Source organism: Nycticebus coucang, chromosome 22, assembly GCF_027406575.1.
Source record: "Nycticebus coucang isolate mNycCou1 chromosome 22, mNycCou1.pri, whole genome shotgun sequence".
In the NCBI taxonomy this organism is placed as follows: Eukaryota; Metazoa; Chordata; class Mammalia; order Primates; family Lorisidae; genus Nycticebus; species Nycticebus coucang.
Window position 1 is genome coordinate 16168824 of NC_069801.1, and position 16582 is coordinate 16185405.

General features: G+C 39.1%; 1 protein-coding gene across 3 annotated transcripts in view; it reads right to left on the reverse strand.

Moving 5' to 3' along the window:
* USP48 (ubiquitin specific peptidase 48) overlaps positions 1–16582 on the reverse strand; it is a 101070-nt gene that overhangs the window by 58741 nt on the left and 25747 nt on the right. For all 3 annotated transcript variants that reach the window (XR_008376816.1, XM_053575207.1, XM_053575208.1), the window contains exons 2-8: positions 9782–9902; positions 7958–8114; positions 5887–6014; positions 5434–5558; positions 4827–4935; positions 2276–2409; positions 1451–1533 (exon numbers count right to left, since the gene is read on the reverse strand). Coding sequence is in view for 2 of the 3 variants with exons in the window: in XM_053575207.1 (XP_053431182.1) it covers positions 1451–1533; positions 2276–2409; positions 4827–4935; positions 5434–5558; positions 5887–6014; positions 7958–8114; positions 9782–9902 (857 nt within the window). In the remaining variant the exon portion in view is untranslated. The remainder of the gene's footprint in view (positions 1–1450; positions 1534–2275; positions 2410–4826; positions 4936–5433; positions 5559–5886; positions 6015–7957; positions 8115–9781; positions 9903–16582) is intronic.

Consider the following 16582-nt stretch of genomic DNA (forward strand, 5'->3'; position numbering starts at 1 on the left):
ATCAATCTTAAAAGGGAAGTATGATAGTCCTTTCAGTCAGGGCAAGAGAAATATAAGGGTAAGATGTTTGTTTTCTCTAACAAGAATCATCTTGTTAGGAAAGATGCTGGGCATGGTGGCTCACGCCTATAATCTCAGCACTTGGGAGGCCAAGGCGGGTGGACTGCCTGAGCTCAAGAGTTCGAGACCAGCCTGAGCAAGAGCAAGACCCCCTCTCTAAAAAATAGCTGGGCATTGTGGTGGACACCTGTAGTCCCAGCTACTTGGGAGGGTGAGGCCAGAGAATCGCTTAAGCCCAAGAGTTTGAGGTTGCTGTGAGCTATGATGCCACAGCACTCTACCGAGGGTGACAAAGTAAGACTCTGTCCTAATAAAAAAAAAGGAAAGATAAGATAAAGATTATTAAAAGAAGAAAAAAGCAGTAGTTGTTTCTTCTTAAAACTATGAGATAGCATCAGTGATCACAAAGAACTACAGCATAAAGTTGAAATTATGCCACTTAAGGTTTCTGATAAACATTTTTTAAAAAGTGGGGAGGTGCCTGTGGCTCAGTGAGTAGGGTACCACCCCATACCCTGAGGCATGTTAGAACCCGGCCCTGGCCAAGCTGCAATAAAAAAATAGCCGGGCATTATGGCAGGTGCCTGTACTCCCAGCTACTCGGGAGGCTGAGGCTAGAGAATTGCCTAAGCCTAAGGGCTGGAGGTTGCTGTGAGCTGTGACCACACAGCACTCTATGGAGGGCGACAAAGTGAGACTCTGTCTCTAAAAAAAAAAAAAAAAAAAGTGAATGGAGGCTCAGTGCTTGTAGCTCAAGCAGCTACGGCACCAGTCACATCCACTAGAGTTGGCAGGTTCAAATCCAGCCCCGGCACACCAAACAACAATGGCAGCTGCAACAAAAAATAGCCAGGTGTTGTGGTGGGTGCCTGTAGTCCCAGCTACTTGGGAGGCTGAGGGAAGAGAATTGCTTAATCCCGAGAGTTTGAGGTTGCTGTGAGCTATGACGCCACAGCACTCTACCCAGGGTGACAGCTTCAGACTGTCTTTAAAAAAAAAAGTGAATGGAGTTCCTTAGTAAGGAGAGAGAAAAATAAAGTGAATCGAGGCAGCTTGGAGATACTTAGTTCTGAGGAATGACAGAACTATCTGAAACTAAGATAATTAACATGCGTGGGTTCAGAAACAGTAAAATACCTTTTTCATTTTTTATAAATTGTTTTTATACCCTTAATTACGTAGCTGTTGACTGATAAACCATCTAATCTGTGTTATATGTCCTTATAGAAAACGGAATTAACATCTTGCTTCACCCAAAAAAGTCTTTGCTACCAGACAGAGATTAGTAAATAAAAACTCCCAGTAAACTACTATTCCATATTCATCACAAGCAAATCGCAAGTTACAGTCTCTGAGCATTATAATTTTCACTGCTCAGTAAAAATATTACCTTTATGTTCCACATAAGGCTCCATATCCAAAATTTCTGAGAAGCCAATGTAGGTATTCAGCTTTTTCTTATGTCCAGTTTGCCTAACCAAGAGGAAAGCTGATTATACTTATATATAAAACAATTATTAAAACAATTTATTAGCTCTATCAGCTATTTTAATAAACTCAACATAGCTAGGTTTCACTTAGCAATCTTGCTCAAAAACCTGTACAATTAGAAGTAAACAAACATAAAACTGTTTGATAATTGGGCAAGTTTTATAATCAATAGGCTAAAAGGTATGAATTCCAACTGCTGATTCCAAATAAAACATTTCCAAAAGTTTTAAATTAATTACAAAAGAAAAACATACATGTTGTGGCTTTATAGAAGAAATGTGAATGTGCAGTATTGAATACTGCCTCGATTTTAACTATAAAACGAAAGTGATATTCGCATGGAAGGGGGACGGTACCATATGAGTAAAATGTTTACTCTGCTTAAAATGTACAATAATAAAAAATGTCAACATAATTCGGTTTCTTGTAAAAAAAAAAAACTACATCTTAATAGTTCTATAACAGAATTATGGAAATTGTATAATTTCTTAGAATAAAAAAGTAAGTACTACCTACTTTTCTAGTTCTCAATTATATATGCCTGGCTTTAAGACTTGTATGATAAAATCATGAAATACTGTCATTTCAAAATGACAGGTACTAACATTCATGCTCAAATCTAGTTTCAAATTACTATCATTCTACTATGTGATCTGTTTTGCGGTAAAATCTGTACATATTAGCCCACAATGAACAACGCACACCCCTACTCGTACACCTTTACCTGTCAAAGACAAAACGCATTAGCTGTAAGTTCAGAGTGCAAGGAAGACTAAGGAGTCGGATCTTCCTTGTTGCATTCTGTTTGCTTTGACAATTTTCACAAAAGTATCGATTATCTCCTTCTAATTTTTCTTCCTGATCAGGAAAAGACACATTAATTAAAAAAAGAAGGTGAAAAAAATTTAAAGTAAGTGATAAAACCTCTGACAATTCATTTTAGTTAACAGGTCCCATTTGAGCTGTTTCAAAACAAGCTACTATAAATAATGGACATGTAAGATTAATAAGCACTGTTTGAGACTTGGGAAAAAAAAAAAGTTAACTGATGACTCTATACTGAACCTCAGAGTCAAAGCATTCTAAGATAGACATACTTTCATCTGACAATGTGAATGTTATTTTTTTGCATTATTAAAAAAATTAATAATTACTGTTAGCAGTGACATCAATTTATATACAATAATGTTTAAAATTTATATGCCTATTTACAAAAGGAATGATTTTTTTTTTCTTTTTTTTTTTGCAGTTTTGTGGCCGAGGCCAGGTTTGAACCCACCACCTCTGGTATATGTGGCTGGCGCCTACTCCTTGAGCCATAGGTGCCGCCCCAAAATGAATGATTTTTAAAATACTGTTTCAGGATCTTTGTCCTCATAATTTCATATCTGAGAATTCTAAAGAAGTGAGTTTTAAAAAGAAATGTCATGTACTTTGATGCAAAATTAATTTTGAAACAGTGGGGGAAATAGGTAGAAAGTATATATGGGAACCAGAATACAAATTATATATGCATTTAGTTAAAATTACTGAACCACATTCATGAGACAAAGCCAAAAAGAGAAGTAGAAAAAAATCAAATGTTTCAGCTGACAGTAATTTCTTTTTAAATTTGCCTTTGTATCCCTGTAACTGTTTTTGTTAACAGATTATTGTAAATAATACAACTCTGGCACCAATATTTCTTCATTTGGCCTCATCTATTTTCCCCCTAACTCAGTGGCCATTCTTCCACGGCATCCTTTGCCAGCTGCTCCTATCTCCCTGGTCCCTTAACATTAGAATGTCTCAGGGCTCAGTCTCTGTCTCTTTCCATTCCCTCCATGATTTTATCCAGCCCTTACTTCTGTGGAAGTACAGCTCTCCAATGTAACAAGCCCAAAGCCAACCTCACAATTCCTGTCCCAACCCTGCTCCTTCCCACAATCCTCCGCCATCTTAGTAATAGCAACTTTATCCTTTCCAGTGATTAGGCCAAAAATCTTACTCATCCTGGACTCCCTTCTTTCTCCAATATGCATTCTGCAAATTTTATCAGCTCTACATTGAAAATATATCTAAAAGCCAAACATTACTTATCACCGCTTCAGCTAACCTTGGGTCCAAGCAATCATGCACTCTTGTCTACTCTCATTCCTCAACATAATCCCAAGACCCTGTTAAAACAGACTGTATCACTCCTATGCTCGCAAGCCTGATGGCTTCTCGATCTCACTCAGGGTAAGAGTGAGATTGAGAAGCAACTTCATCTTCTATCATTTTCCCTTTGCTTGTTTACTTCAGCCACAACGACCTCCTCGCTGTTCCTCAAACCACTAGGCACTTTCTCATCTCAGCCTCAGCACTTACTATTTCACCTGCCCAGAACATTCCTCTTCCTGATTCTTGCATGGCTCACTGCTTCACCTCCAATTATTTTATTTCAAATTGCAACCAGCCTTGCCTTCCTTCCTACCACATTGCCCAGCGTACCCTCTGCTTTACTTTTCTCCATAGCACTTACTATGGTTGACATTATAGATTGCACTTACATTTCACTTTACTGTCCCTCCCTGGCACCCACGCCACTACATTATACGCTCTATAAAGGCTAATTTCGTGTGCTTCATTCACTGTTGTTACCCCCAACAGCTGAGATACTTCCTCACACCCAGTAGGCACTCAATAAATATTTAGCTGAATGAATTCAATAAATGACTTCATCCATGCTAATGGTGCCGGGGGAGTAGGAAAAGCACAGAAGTATTTTAAGACAGGAAGCTGTATAATAAGCTCATCTATTATGCTATGTATCTGGTTCAAGCTTGATCACAACACGTTTCCTCTTAGCAGTTTTCCACTAAGAACAAAAGGAAACCATATCTCCACATATATCTCATTATACAGACAGTAAAAACATGGAGTGGAGGAGTTGAAGAATGACCATACGGTGCAAAAAAAATTTGCACTTAACACATTCTAGTTCTCATTACATGAAAAGGTAAATTACCTTTACATTAACAAAGCTTAGATTTCCTTCAATACTCTATCACCGTAATGCAATAATATACTTTCACACATACACAGTAACTTGTATTACTAGAAATACAAGAAATAACTAGAAATTATTGAGATACAGCCTGCTACAGTACTCTTACAAAGTTTCTTCTAGACTGTTACACAAACCCAGACACTTCTTATACAGAAAAGGCTCTATCCATTAAATCAAAATACCACTCAGAATAGCATTTAACTGTTAATGAGCAGAAATAATAAATACACCAAAATTTGAATACCTTCAAAAATTCCGAGATACAATCTGTTAACTGTTTGTGGCCTTGGATATTTAACTCCAGTTCATAAAACTTTGATAAAAGCTTAGACTCTCTGCCACACTGATTGCAACTATAATAAAATAGAGTGATAAAATTAAGATCAGAGTGGGAAAAGCAATAAAGGTCTATTGTATTACATCCTAGAAAGATGAAAAGAAGCATTTGTAACCCTAATTCTTTTATAGAAATTATCTATGCTATGTATATTAAAAATTAAATTTAAAAAAGTAGAGAGGTCATGTATTTTGTAACTGGGAAATTTTTAAAAGATATTTTACATTTATTCTTAGTATATTCTAGCCAGCTCCAATCTTACTTTTTCAGCTCAACCATACAGATATAAAGCATGAGCAGATCAACCACACATAGTTCCTAACACCTGGATGGGTTCAACTGCAATTATCAAGTCAGTTGTTTACATGTTCCCATGGAAATGTATTACTATAAATATTTCAGGTCCCATGATAACCCACTAAAGCTATAACTTGGAACTGAACTGAAAATTAGATAACATATGAGCAACTATCTTAGAAAAAAATGTGCCATGAAAAAGTTGAAATAGACTTACACAGTTACATAAGCATATTCCCCACAGAACTGCTGTTGGACAATATTCCGCACATCTGGATTCTTTTGTTTAGACAAAGTATCTTCCAATAGAGACATAAAAAGCTTTGAAAACTCTTGAGCATCCTGAAAGTTTAATAAAAAGAAAAATTATATCTTGCTTTTCCACTTCTAATACAAGTAGTAATAAATTAAATATTCTAGAAACTATACTTCCAAACTTACCGATTTCCAACAATGACTACAGCTATGCTAAATCAGTCTGTGCTGACATAGGAATTTTCAGAAATGGAATCAAGTATAATGTATAATCTACTGGGCAGTAAACAAAGGCTCTAATTCAAAATATTTTAAAGCTTAATTTTTAAAAAGCATTCTTCTTCATCTCTCTTTATAAATATTCTAAGGAATACTTGGTTACCTGTGAATATTTAACAACAATAAAACTTCTTACCTGCTGTTGCCCAGTGTCCAAGCCCAAGGCTTTAACAAAGCCTGATGGATCAATGTATCGTCTGTTACTGTTCTGCAACAGGGCAAACAAGTACTGGAGGTGCTCACAAATTGTTTTAGGCTCATAATCTATTAAAAGAAAAAGGAAAAGTTTGCTTTTTAAAAGTTGCTACTTTTCTTTAAAAACAAAAAACAGTGCTTCTTCATAAAAGAACATAATTAAGCATCCTTATATCTAAGTTATATTAATGTTTTATTATCATTTAAAAACTTAAAAAAAAAAACCAACAAAATTAGCAGCCACATCTTTTGAAAGTAATGAGGCAGCCAGGCTGTCTACGTTCATTCCCTAAGGCTGTTAGAAGCTATTCAAGTAGGTTTATATTTACTATAACTCTCTCATCTTACAGGTTGGAAAATTCTATAGTAATGTCTTAAATAACTCAAACTCTGCTGGTTTTCCTATCTGGAAAATAGAGGCATGGCTGAACTACAACTCAAACTCCCTAATGTCTAACATAAACTCTTTCCACTACGCTACACTGGGCCTATTAAACATATTAGCACAGAAAGTGTGTACTCTTGTTGGAGAATATGGTTTAAAAAAAAAAAAAAAGGCTTTAGTAAAATATAACAATGTATAGGTTACAAGCATTCTTTAAGGTGCTTGAAGATACAAATTAAAACCATAATACTCAACAAAATTCATGGTACATCATTTTATGAAATAGAAATTTACTTTTCACTTACATTCTCATTAAGAAAATTGTGAGAAAAACAATGCTAAAACTTAAAAATGGCAGAGTACAAATGTCTACATACAATAACTAAGAAAATGCCATAAGGCTACGTTGAACAGTTTGATGAGAATATTTCAGATTGTATATGAAACCAGCACATTGTACCCCTTGATTGCACTAATGTACACAGCTATGATTTAACAATAAAAAAAAAGAAAATAAGAAAAAATAAATTCCTGTTTTTATTTTATAGGGCAAATAAATATTTAGTTTCTTACAAGAGAAAAAAAACTTAAAAATTATCCATTTTAAATTGTTAATCTTTTTTTTTTTTTATGGTTTTTTTTTTTTGGCTGGGGCTGGGTTTGAACCCTCCACCTACAGCATATGGGACCGGCGCCCTACTCCTTGAGCCACAGGTGCCGCCCTAAATTGTTAATCTTTATGTGAAAGATTATGTGAGTCAGCCTATTTAGGAACAAAGCCAAAAGACTGGTTATGTTGAAATATTTATTAAGTCACTCAAATTAAACAAAAGAATACCATTTTCTGTCTTATTGACTGGTTTTTATTAACCACTAGAAATCAATAAACTATAATCACAGAGAAACTGTAAGCTGGTCCCAGTGGTGCATGCCTGTAATCCCAGCTACTCAGAAAGTGGAGGCAGAAAGGTTGCTTGAGCCTAGGAGTTCAAGGCTGCAGTACACTATGACCAGACCTCCAGATAACTACTACACTGTAGCCTGAGTAACACATCAAGACCCCATCTGGGGCTGGGCGTCGTGGCTCATGCCTGTAATCCCCACACACTGGGAGGCCAAGGCAGGTCAACTGCCTAAGCTCACGAGTTCAAGACCAGCCTGAGCTACACTGAGACCCTACCTCTAAAAATGGCCAGGCGTTGTGGCAGGAGCCCGTAGTCTTAGTTACTCCAGAGGCTGAGGCAAGAGAACTGCTTGAGCCCAAGAGTCTGAGGTTGCTGTGAGCTATGACGCCACCATACTCCACCGGCACTCTACTGGGGGCAACAAAGTAAAACTCTGTCTCAAAAAAAAAACAACAAAACAAAAACCCATCTCAAAAATGGAAGGAAAAGAAAAGAAATTATAGCTTATTCTTATATACTAAGAATAAGCAAATGCACTTCCTTCTTTTGAATTTAGCCATTTTGGTGCATAAATGACAAATATACAGGGGGAAAGGACATCTATAGATAGCAGCATGTCTGGCATGTAATGAGCACTGGTGCTTCCTCCTTTGCGCTGGTTCTGAAGTGATCTCGCTGGAGACAAACTGAGAAGTGAGTTCTTCCCCACCATCTCCACCAACCTTTCTCTTCGTGGATACCGTCTCCCATGACGTACTCAGTACAGGTACTTGGACATAAGTACAGTGCCTGCCGAAGCTCCAGGTTGAGAAACCACACTTGAAGAAATGTGTTGACATAACAAGTAGCTCCAAGGTTAGTCAGGCCCACAAATGAGTTCTATGAAAATACAAAATTTACAATTATAAAAATCAATTCTTCCTTAAACAATTTGTAGAAGTATTATTTTTTTATTTTTCAGATTAAAAATTTCCAAGATTGTTACAACCAACATAGGATAACTACCTTAAGTCTCTCCTGGCTGGAGTTGGGGTATAATTTTCATGAAAGCCCCATTTTGGCTTGACCACAGGAGTGGAAAAGATTTTAAACAGCATCACTGCTCATCTCTACCATATTGTCTTCTCCAGCCACTTAAATCTAAAATTACAATGGTGGATTCTAGAAAACATTAATTTTGAACATGTGTATATAGGTTTTTCATTTGCTATACTCCTAAACTGCCAGCATTCAACAGAATGACAAAGTAAAACTTCTAAAAAAGCTCCTTTATACCCCAGAGAGTTGGAAGATTAGGGGCGGGGGAAGGGAACTGGTTGTAACTTTTTCCAAAGGTAAGGCTCTGAATTCCTGGGCTTACAAAGAATTATTCCGTTTAATAAACAAAATATCTATACACCAACATTGCTCACTACTTTGTGAATGCCGGTTTTTATGGTTAGAAAATATTAATGTGGGCTGGGCACAATAGCTCATGGCTACAATCCTAGCACTCTGGGAGGCTGAGGCAGGTGGATTGCTTGCGCTCAGGAGTTTGAGACTAGCCTGAGCAAGAGAGAGACTCTGTCTCTATTAAAAATAGAAAAAATTAGCCTAGAGTGGTGGCACACTTCTGTAGTCCAAGCTACTTGGAAGGCTGAGGCAATAGGATCTCTTGAGCCCAAGAGTTGAGGTTGCTATGAGCTACCATGCCATGGCACTCTACCCAGGGCAACAGAGTGAGACTCTTTCTGGAGAAAAAAAAAGAGAGAAAGAAAATATTAATGTGTATTTTAAAGAAGTAAAACTATTAGGCTGGGCGTGGTGGCTCTCGCCTATAATCCTAGCACTCTGGGAGGCCAAGGCAGGCAGACTGCTTGAGCTCAGGAGTTTGAGACCAGCCTGAGGAAGAGTGAGATCCTGTCTCTACTAAAAATAAAAAAAGTAGCCAGGTAAGATGGTACACTTCTATAGTCCCAGCTACTCGGGAGGCTGAGGCACGGGATCCTTGAGCACAGGAGTCTGAGTGTGAGCTATGCTGCCAGAGCACTCTAGCCTGAGGCGACAGAGTGAAACTGTCTCAAAAAAAAGGTAAAACTATATATGTGTGTGTGTGTGTATATATATATATATATCTGTATAAATATATAAAATATAAGCCCTAAAAAGCAATGTTCTATTGTGTTAGCTTGTTCCCCTGAATTACCACCTCCTGGAAAGAGACTTTAAAAGAGTTCAAACTAAAATGCGCAATGTCAAAGCAAACACAGAATAAGCATTCAAATTAAAACCATTATTTAAAGGCTTACTGGATTACAGAGCTACCTATTTTAAAGAGTATCATTAAGAATTGCTTCTATTTTCAAAAAATATATATAATAAATGCTTAAAAAAAAAGAACTGCTCCAATTAAAGTGGCTTAGAATTTTACATTCTACTACTTACCTTAAAGCTGAAAGAAAAGGTTACTAAAAATCAGTAGTGGTTTCTGATTATAGGCACAAAACAAAAGCAAAATAAAAACCAAGAAATATCAAATAGCAATCACTTAGAAAATGATGGTTTACCTTTTTTCTCCTCTCACAGTTGGGGTCATCAATGTTATGGAAACTATTTTCATCTATTTCTCCTAACCAAATATGCTCACCAATCCCAACCAAACAATTCGGATTTCCTTTGCAGTTTCGCCTGTGGGAAAAAATTGTTTAATTTTAAAATACCACGGTTTCAAAAGAACCAAGCAAATTAAAACTATGATGACATAACATTTTTCAACTATTTCTCATCTATAAAATTAGCAAAACAGAAAACATAACAGTACACTCACTTTGTGAGGCTGTGGACAAATGAGCACGCATACAAGATATGACAATTAAGTTCATCAACTTGCCACTGTGCACTCAGGTTGGCAGCCCTGTACAAATAATTCAGTATGGTTTCATAACCTGGGTATATTGGGGTCTCAGAGCTGTCCTGGTGTTGATATGTGGCAGTGCCTTACTTAATGGCATTCAGTTTTATTGATGTCATTGTTGTGTTTCTGTGTGCCTTTACAAAAATGTCAGAGCTTAAATTAGAGCAATGAACAAACATTAAAGGCTAGGCACAGTGTCTCACACCTATAATCCCATCACTTTGGGAGGACAAGGTGGGTAGATTGCCTGAGCTCATGAGTTCGAGACCAGCCTGAGCCAGAGTGAGACCTCATCTCTAAAAATAGCCAAGGTTTGTGGCAGGCACCAGTAGTCCCGGCTACTCGGGAAGCTGAGGCAAGAGAATCGATTAAGCCCAAGAGTTGGAGGTTGCTGGGAGCCGGGATACCACGGCACTCTAATGAGGGCAACTAAGTCAGACTATGCCTCCAAAAAAAAAGAATTTACCCTGAAGATAACATATCTAACAATACAAAAACACATGTGCTAGGTTATTCACTACAGCACTGTCTATAATTGCAAAATATTGAAAAAACCTGAATGTCCAAATGGTCCACGGACACAATGGAGTACTATGCCACTGTGAAATAAAAACCCTGAAGAAGGCTCCACGTGCTGATGTGGAGTAATTTCCAGAATATGTTATTAAGTAAAAATACAAAGTACAAAAGAGTATGTACAGTATACTATTATGTAAGAAAGATGTTAAAATAAAAAATGTACACACTTATGCTCATTTGAACAAAAAGAAACACGTCAAGCCACGGACTAATGAAATTGATTATCCTATGGAGCATGAATGAGAATAGGGTAAAAAACAAAAAAAAAGGAGAAAACAAATCAACAAGAATGAGAAGAATGCTAAATTCAACAAATAGAAACAAAACATTTCAACTGCATAAAATACCCACACTGAAGGAAGGTGGGAGGAGACTGGCCCAAGAAACTTGAACACAGTCACTAATTAGCAAGTTCATTCAGTAGTGTCTCCAGGTTATGGTTAAAAAGAACAAATGCCAAACTCTTAATTAGTAGACTTCCTTTTCATAGGGACATGATTAATAATTCTCAAACACAAAGCTGGACTTCTAAATAATCTGCACTAAAAGAAACCAGGACTCCTTGGAGAAATGGCTGGTTCCAAGAGTAGGGGCAGGAATCACCAGATGGACGTTTATTTTACTGTGCCCCAAACTTGTCAGAGACAAGTTAAAAGGGCACAGAGTTGGCTAGAAGGGGAAGGCCCCACTAGCCAAATCAGACAACAGAATTTGAGCAATAAAATAAGTAACAATAGGATAACTTAACAAAATAAATAAAGACAAGATTATAACCTACTGAATAAAGAATATAGGGCTTCATGGGTGACATGGATGGATGGGTATATGGAAGAAAACTCTCTTCCTTTTAAAAGAAACCCAACTAATCAACTGGAAGGAATGGCAAAATTAGAAAATCTCCATTTGTGGGCGGCACCTGTGGCTCAAGGAGTGGGGCGCCGGTCCCATATGCCGGAGGTGGCGGGTTCAAACCCAGCCCCGGCCAAAAAAAAAAAAAAAATCTCCATTTGTCATCCATTAGATTAATAAAGAAATCTGGCAAGAACCATCAAATGGATGCTAGTGCAGGCAAGTTGGAGAAGCAACAATATTTACAATGTCTCAAAGTCTATCAGTGCAAATTTACTGACTACAAATGTGGCAGACCACCTTAACCATGTGATTAAAGTTAAGGTAGCCAGTAACACACCTAACTGACAACACACACCTCCTGACATAATGCACTAAGGATATAGCGTGGTGTGCTAGCCAAAAGTGCATAACCTAAATCTAATCATGAGGAGACACCAGATGAACCCAACTTGGGGAATTTTCTCTATCAAAGTCAATATCATGAAATACAAAGAAATATGTTGTACAAAGAAAGAATCAACAACCACTCCAGATTAAAAGAGGCTAAAGAGATGACAACTGAAGGCAACATGTGAATTTGGATGTTCTTTTGGACATTATTAGAGCAGTAAGTTCTGCGTATTTCTTTCTTTTCTTTTTTCTTTTGAGACAAGAGTGTCACTCTGTCACCCTGGGTAGAGTGCCATGGTGGCGTCATAGCTCACAGCAACCTCAACTTGGGCTCGTGTGATCCTCTTGCCTCAGCCTCCTGAGTAGCTGGGACTACAGGCACCCACCAAAACACCTGGCTAATTTTTCTATGTTTAGTAGAGATAGGGTCTCACTTTTGCTCAAGGCTGGTTTCAAACTCCTGAGGTCAAGCAATCCACCAGTCTTGGCCTTCCAGAGTGCTAAGATTACAAGAGTGAGCCACCTCGTTGAGCCTAGTTCTGCATATTTGTAAAGGGTATTAACTAAAGTATTACTAGTATAAGAGATTGGCAACTTCATAAATGCCTGCAGTGAATTGATAATTATAATTAAACAACAGAAACTAGTTCAAGGGGGGGAAATGGTGGCTCAGGCATGTCATCTTAGCACTCTGGAAGGCTAAGGTGGGAGGATCCCTTGAGCTCAGGAGTTTGAGACCAGCCTAAGCAAAAGTGAGACCTTGTCTTTACTAAAAATAGAAAAACTAGCTGGGTGTAGTGGGGCACACTGTAGTCCCAGTTACTTGGGAAGCTGAGGCAGGAGGATCGCTTGAGTCCAGTAATTTGAGGTTGCTGCAAACTAGGTTGAGTCCATAGTACTCTAGCCCAGGCAACAAACTCAAAAAAAAAAAAAAAAGGCAGAGAAAGCTTTTTATGTTATAATATGTAACAACATTAGCTGAAAACAAAAATTACAAAATTGTGCATATCATGTTACCATTTTGTTTCCAAATGGAGATGATTTGTTTAGAAAGAAGGATATGTTATAAACTGGAAACAACTCTGTCTATGAAGAGTATCTCTGTATTCCCCAATTGCAGATCACAAGTAAAAGACTTTGGCCTGGCCAGGCAAATACTTGTAATAGCAGCACTTTGGGAGGCCAAGGCAGGAGGACTGCTTAAGCATAGGAGTTGAAACCTCTTCTCTATATAAAGCAGAATTAAAAACAAACTAACAAAAAATCTAGCAAGGCATGGTGGAACAGGCCTGTGGCCCAGCTTCTTGGGGAGGCTGAGGTAGGATTAGTATTGCTCGAGCCCAGGCATTAGGGTATTAAAAGCTATGATGGCACCACTACACTCTTGCCTGTGCGACAGAGTAAGAGCCTGTGTAAGAAAATAAAAAACAGGGCGGCGCCTGTGGCTCAGCGGGTAGGGCGCCGGTCCCATATGCCGGAGGTGGTGGGTTCAAACCCAGCCCCGGTCAAAAAAAAAAAAAAGAAAATAAAAAAACAGTAGAGTAGTTTTTCTGTGTTCCCGCATCACTTTTTATACTTTTCAGAATTTGAACAACAGAATGTATTCCATGCTCCAGAAACAACTCAGTAATTGTTTTAATGTTCTGTATAAACATAGTTTCTTGGCTTTTTTTTTTTTGTAGAGACAGAGTCTCACTTTATGGCCCTCGGTAGAGTGCCGTGGCCTCACACAGCTCACAGCAACCTCCAACTCCTGGGCTCAAGCGATTCTCTTGCCTCAGTATCCCGAGTAGCTGGGACTACAGGCGCCCGCCACAACGCCCAGCTATTTTTTGGTTGCAGTTCAGCCAGGGCCGGGTTTGGACCCGCCACCCTCCGTATATGGGGCTGGCGCCTTACCAACTGAGCCATAGGCGCAGCCCAGTTTCTTGGCTTTTAAAAACAAAAACAAAGCAGGGCGTGATGGCATGTGCTGATAGTCTCAGCTGCTCAGAAAGCTGAGGTAGGAGGATCGCTTAAGCCCAGGAGTCTGAGGCTGCAGTGGACTGTGAGCTTTCCTTTGAACAGCCACTGCACACCAGTCTGGACAATACAGCGAGACCTTGTCTCTATAAAAAACAAACGAATAAAAAAAAAAATGAAAGGTTTCACCAATTTAAGAGCAGTGTTGTCAGCTTTACGGCAAAGCCTGGTTGGAAAGTAATTACTAAAGAAAAAGAAAGTAGGTCTCATCCACCATGGAGAGAAATCTAAAAGTTTTTTTTTTTTTTTTGGTGCCTACACCTCACCTCTAAGAAAAGGGCTACTACAAGGGAGTTACAGCGCTGAGAGGAAACCACGCCCACAAAAGAAACAAAAACAAAAACTCCCCACCTATCACTTAGGGAAAAACAATAAATAACTTTTAACACAAAAAGTTAATTTCTCTTCTATAAAGAAGAAACAAACAAAACCCCATTCGGAGACTGGAAAAAGTAACTGAAAATCTTTCCTTGGAAGACTAGCAAGGATATCCTAGGAAAATTCTTCTAGGAAATTACAGCTGGCCGCACTGTCTACAGGAAAGCACATTATCATCAACTACAGTGAAATGTACCTAAAGTAAAATAAATTGGTACTTATTTTGTCAATTCTTTCGATCTGTTTTTCAAAGGTGTGGTATCAAGTCTTGCTTGTTCATTCTCTCCTTTTGAACAGGAAAGTGGTAAGAATTTTTCACATGATTTGGATGCAGAGACAGACACTCCTATGGGTCAATCGAATATGACCGGCAAACTGTAGTGGCTCTTACCTGTAATCCTAGCACTATGGATCGCTGAAGCTCAGGAGTTGGAGACCAGCCTAAGGAAGAGCGAGACTCTTTCTCCAAAAACAGCCAGGCATTGTGGTGAGTGTCTGTAGTCCCAGCTACTTGGGAGCCCGAGGCAAGAGGATAGCCCAAGATTTTGAGGTTGCTGTGAGCTATGATGCACGGAACTCTACGGAGGGCTGTCTCCCCCCACCCGACCCCCCAAAAAAATCTGGCATGAGAAACATTCTAAAGCTAGTTTCAAAAAGGAAACAAATACAATAAGACTTTCAAAAGCTAATGGAGAGTTTGGGAGCAATCTGTATTATTAAACCCCAGAACATTGGCATTGTTCTTTTTTTTGGCCAGGGCTGGGTTTGAACCTGCCACCTATGGCACATGGGGCTGGCGCCCTACCCACTTGACCACAGGCGCCGCCCAAGATTATTGTGTTTTTTTTTTTTTTTTTTTTGGCATTGTTCTTTTTAAATTAATCTCCTAACTTAATTCCTGGCTAGGTATCACTGAATAAAGTCTCAATCAAATAGAATAACATCATGGTGCAAGTGAGATGAAATTGTGACGAGGTACCACCCCAAGATGAACCTCTTGGTTTCAGGGTCCCCAGGGTCACACTTCTGTGGGAACCAAAGAGCCAATGGTGGTTGCTCCCTATTAAGGGAAGCTTAGACTAACTGAATTGTTTTCTGAATTGTCCTAAGCCTTTTGTATATGAGCCCCATATGGTGGGGGGGGAGGGGGTTGAGTATACTGTCTTGTTTGGAGAGGTAGAGACTCTTATGAAGCATTAATCATAAAATTATAAGCTATTTCTTCTAAGCCAGCCTAAGCAGCTAACAGGAGAATGCCAAGTACAGAGGGCTTTAATCTCTCCTATTCATCAGTCTCCAATGCCCCAACTCCATTTATTTCATTAGGAGTAAGCCCCAGGTGTCAAAGATCACTTATCACGTTTGTACCAGTATTTCTGTGTACTTGTATCTATCAAAGTATTAAGAAAATAGATCGGGGGGCGGTGCCTGTGGCTCAGTGAGTAGGGCGCCAGCCCCATATGCCGAGGGTAGCGGGTTCAAACCCAGCCCCCGCCAAACTGCAACCAAAAAATAGACGGGCGTTGTGGCGGGCGCCTGTAGTCCCAGCTGCTCGGGAGGCTGAGGCAAGAGAATCGCGTAAGCCCGAGTTAAGAGGTTGCTGTGAGCCGTGTGACTCCACGGCACTCTACCCGAGGGCGGTACAGTGAGACTCTGTCTCTACAAAAAAAAAAAAAAAAAAAAAAAGAAAAAGAAAATAGATCGGGCGGCCCCTGTGGCTCAAGGAGTAGGGTGCCGGTCCCATATGCCGGAGGTGGTGGGTTCAAACCTAGCCCAGGCCAAAAAAAAAAAGAAAATAGATCAAGGAGGTTGAGTGTTCCAAGAAATAAGAGAGGGAGACACTTTGCGCAAAGGACCCTATCTGTTTAATGTGTAAATACCCTAGCCAATTTGACTTATTTGTAATACCTACCTGGCCTTAGGGAGCATCTGGATTTGTTAATTCTAGCATAGAAATCAAATTACTTTTTCAACATCACAAAGAGCCCTGATTTAATCCAGGCAGAGTGGTGCCACCGACCTTCTCCACTACAAACTTCCTACAACCCTGTGATGTATCCTCTACCTACTCCCTACAGATCTTCTTTCCACAAATCCTTTACTCTGCCTCAGGGGAAACAGAGAGGAACAACCAAATCACAAACAAAAACAAAACATGAAGAACAGGGTGGTGCCTGTGGCTCAGTCAGTAGGGCGCCGGCCCCATATACCGAGGGTGGCGGGTTCAGACCCG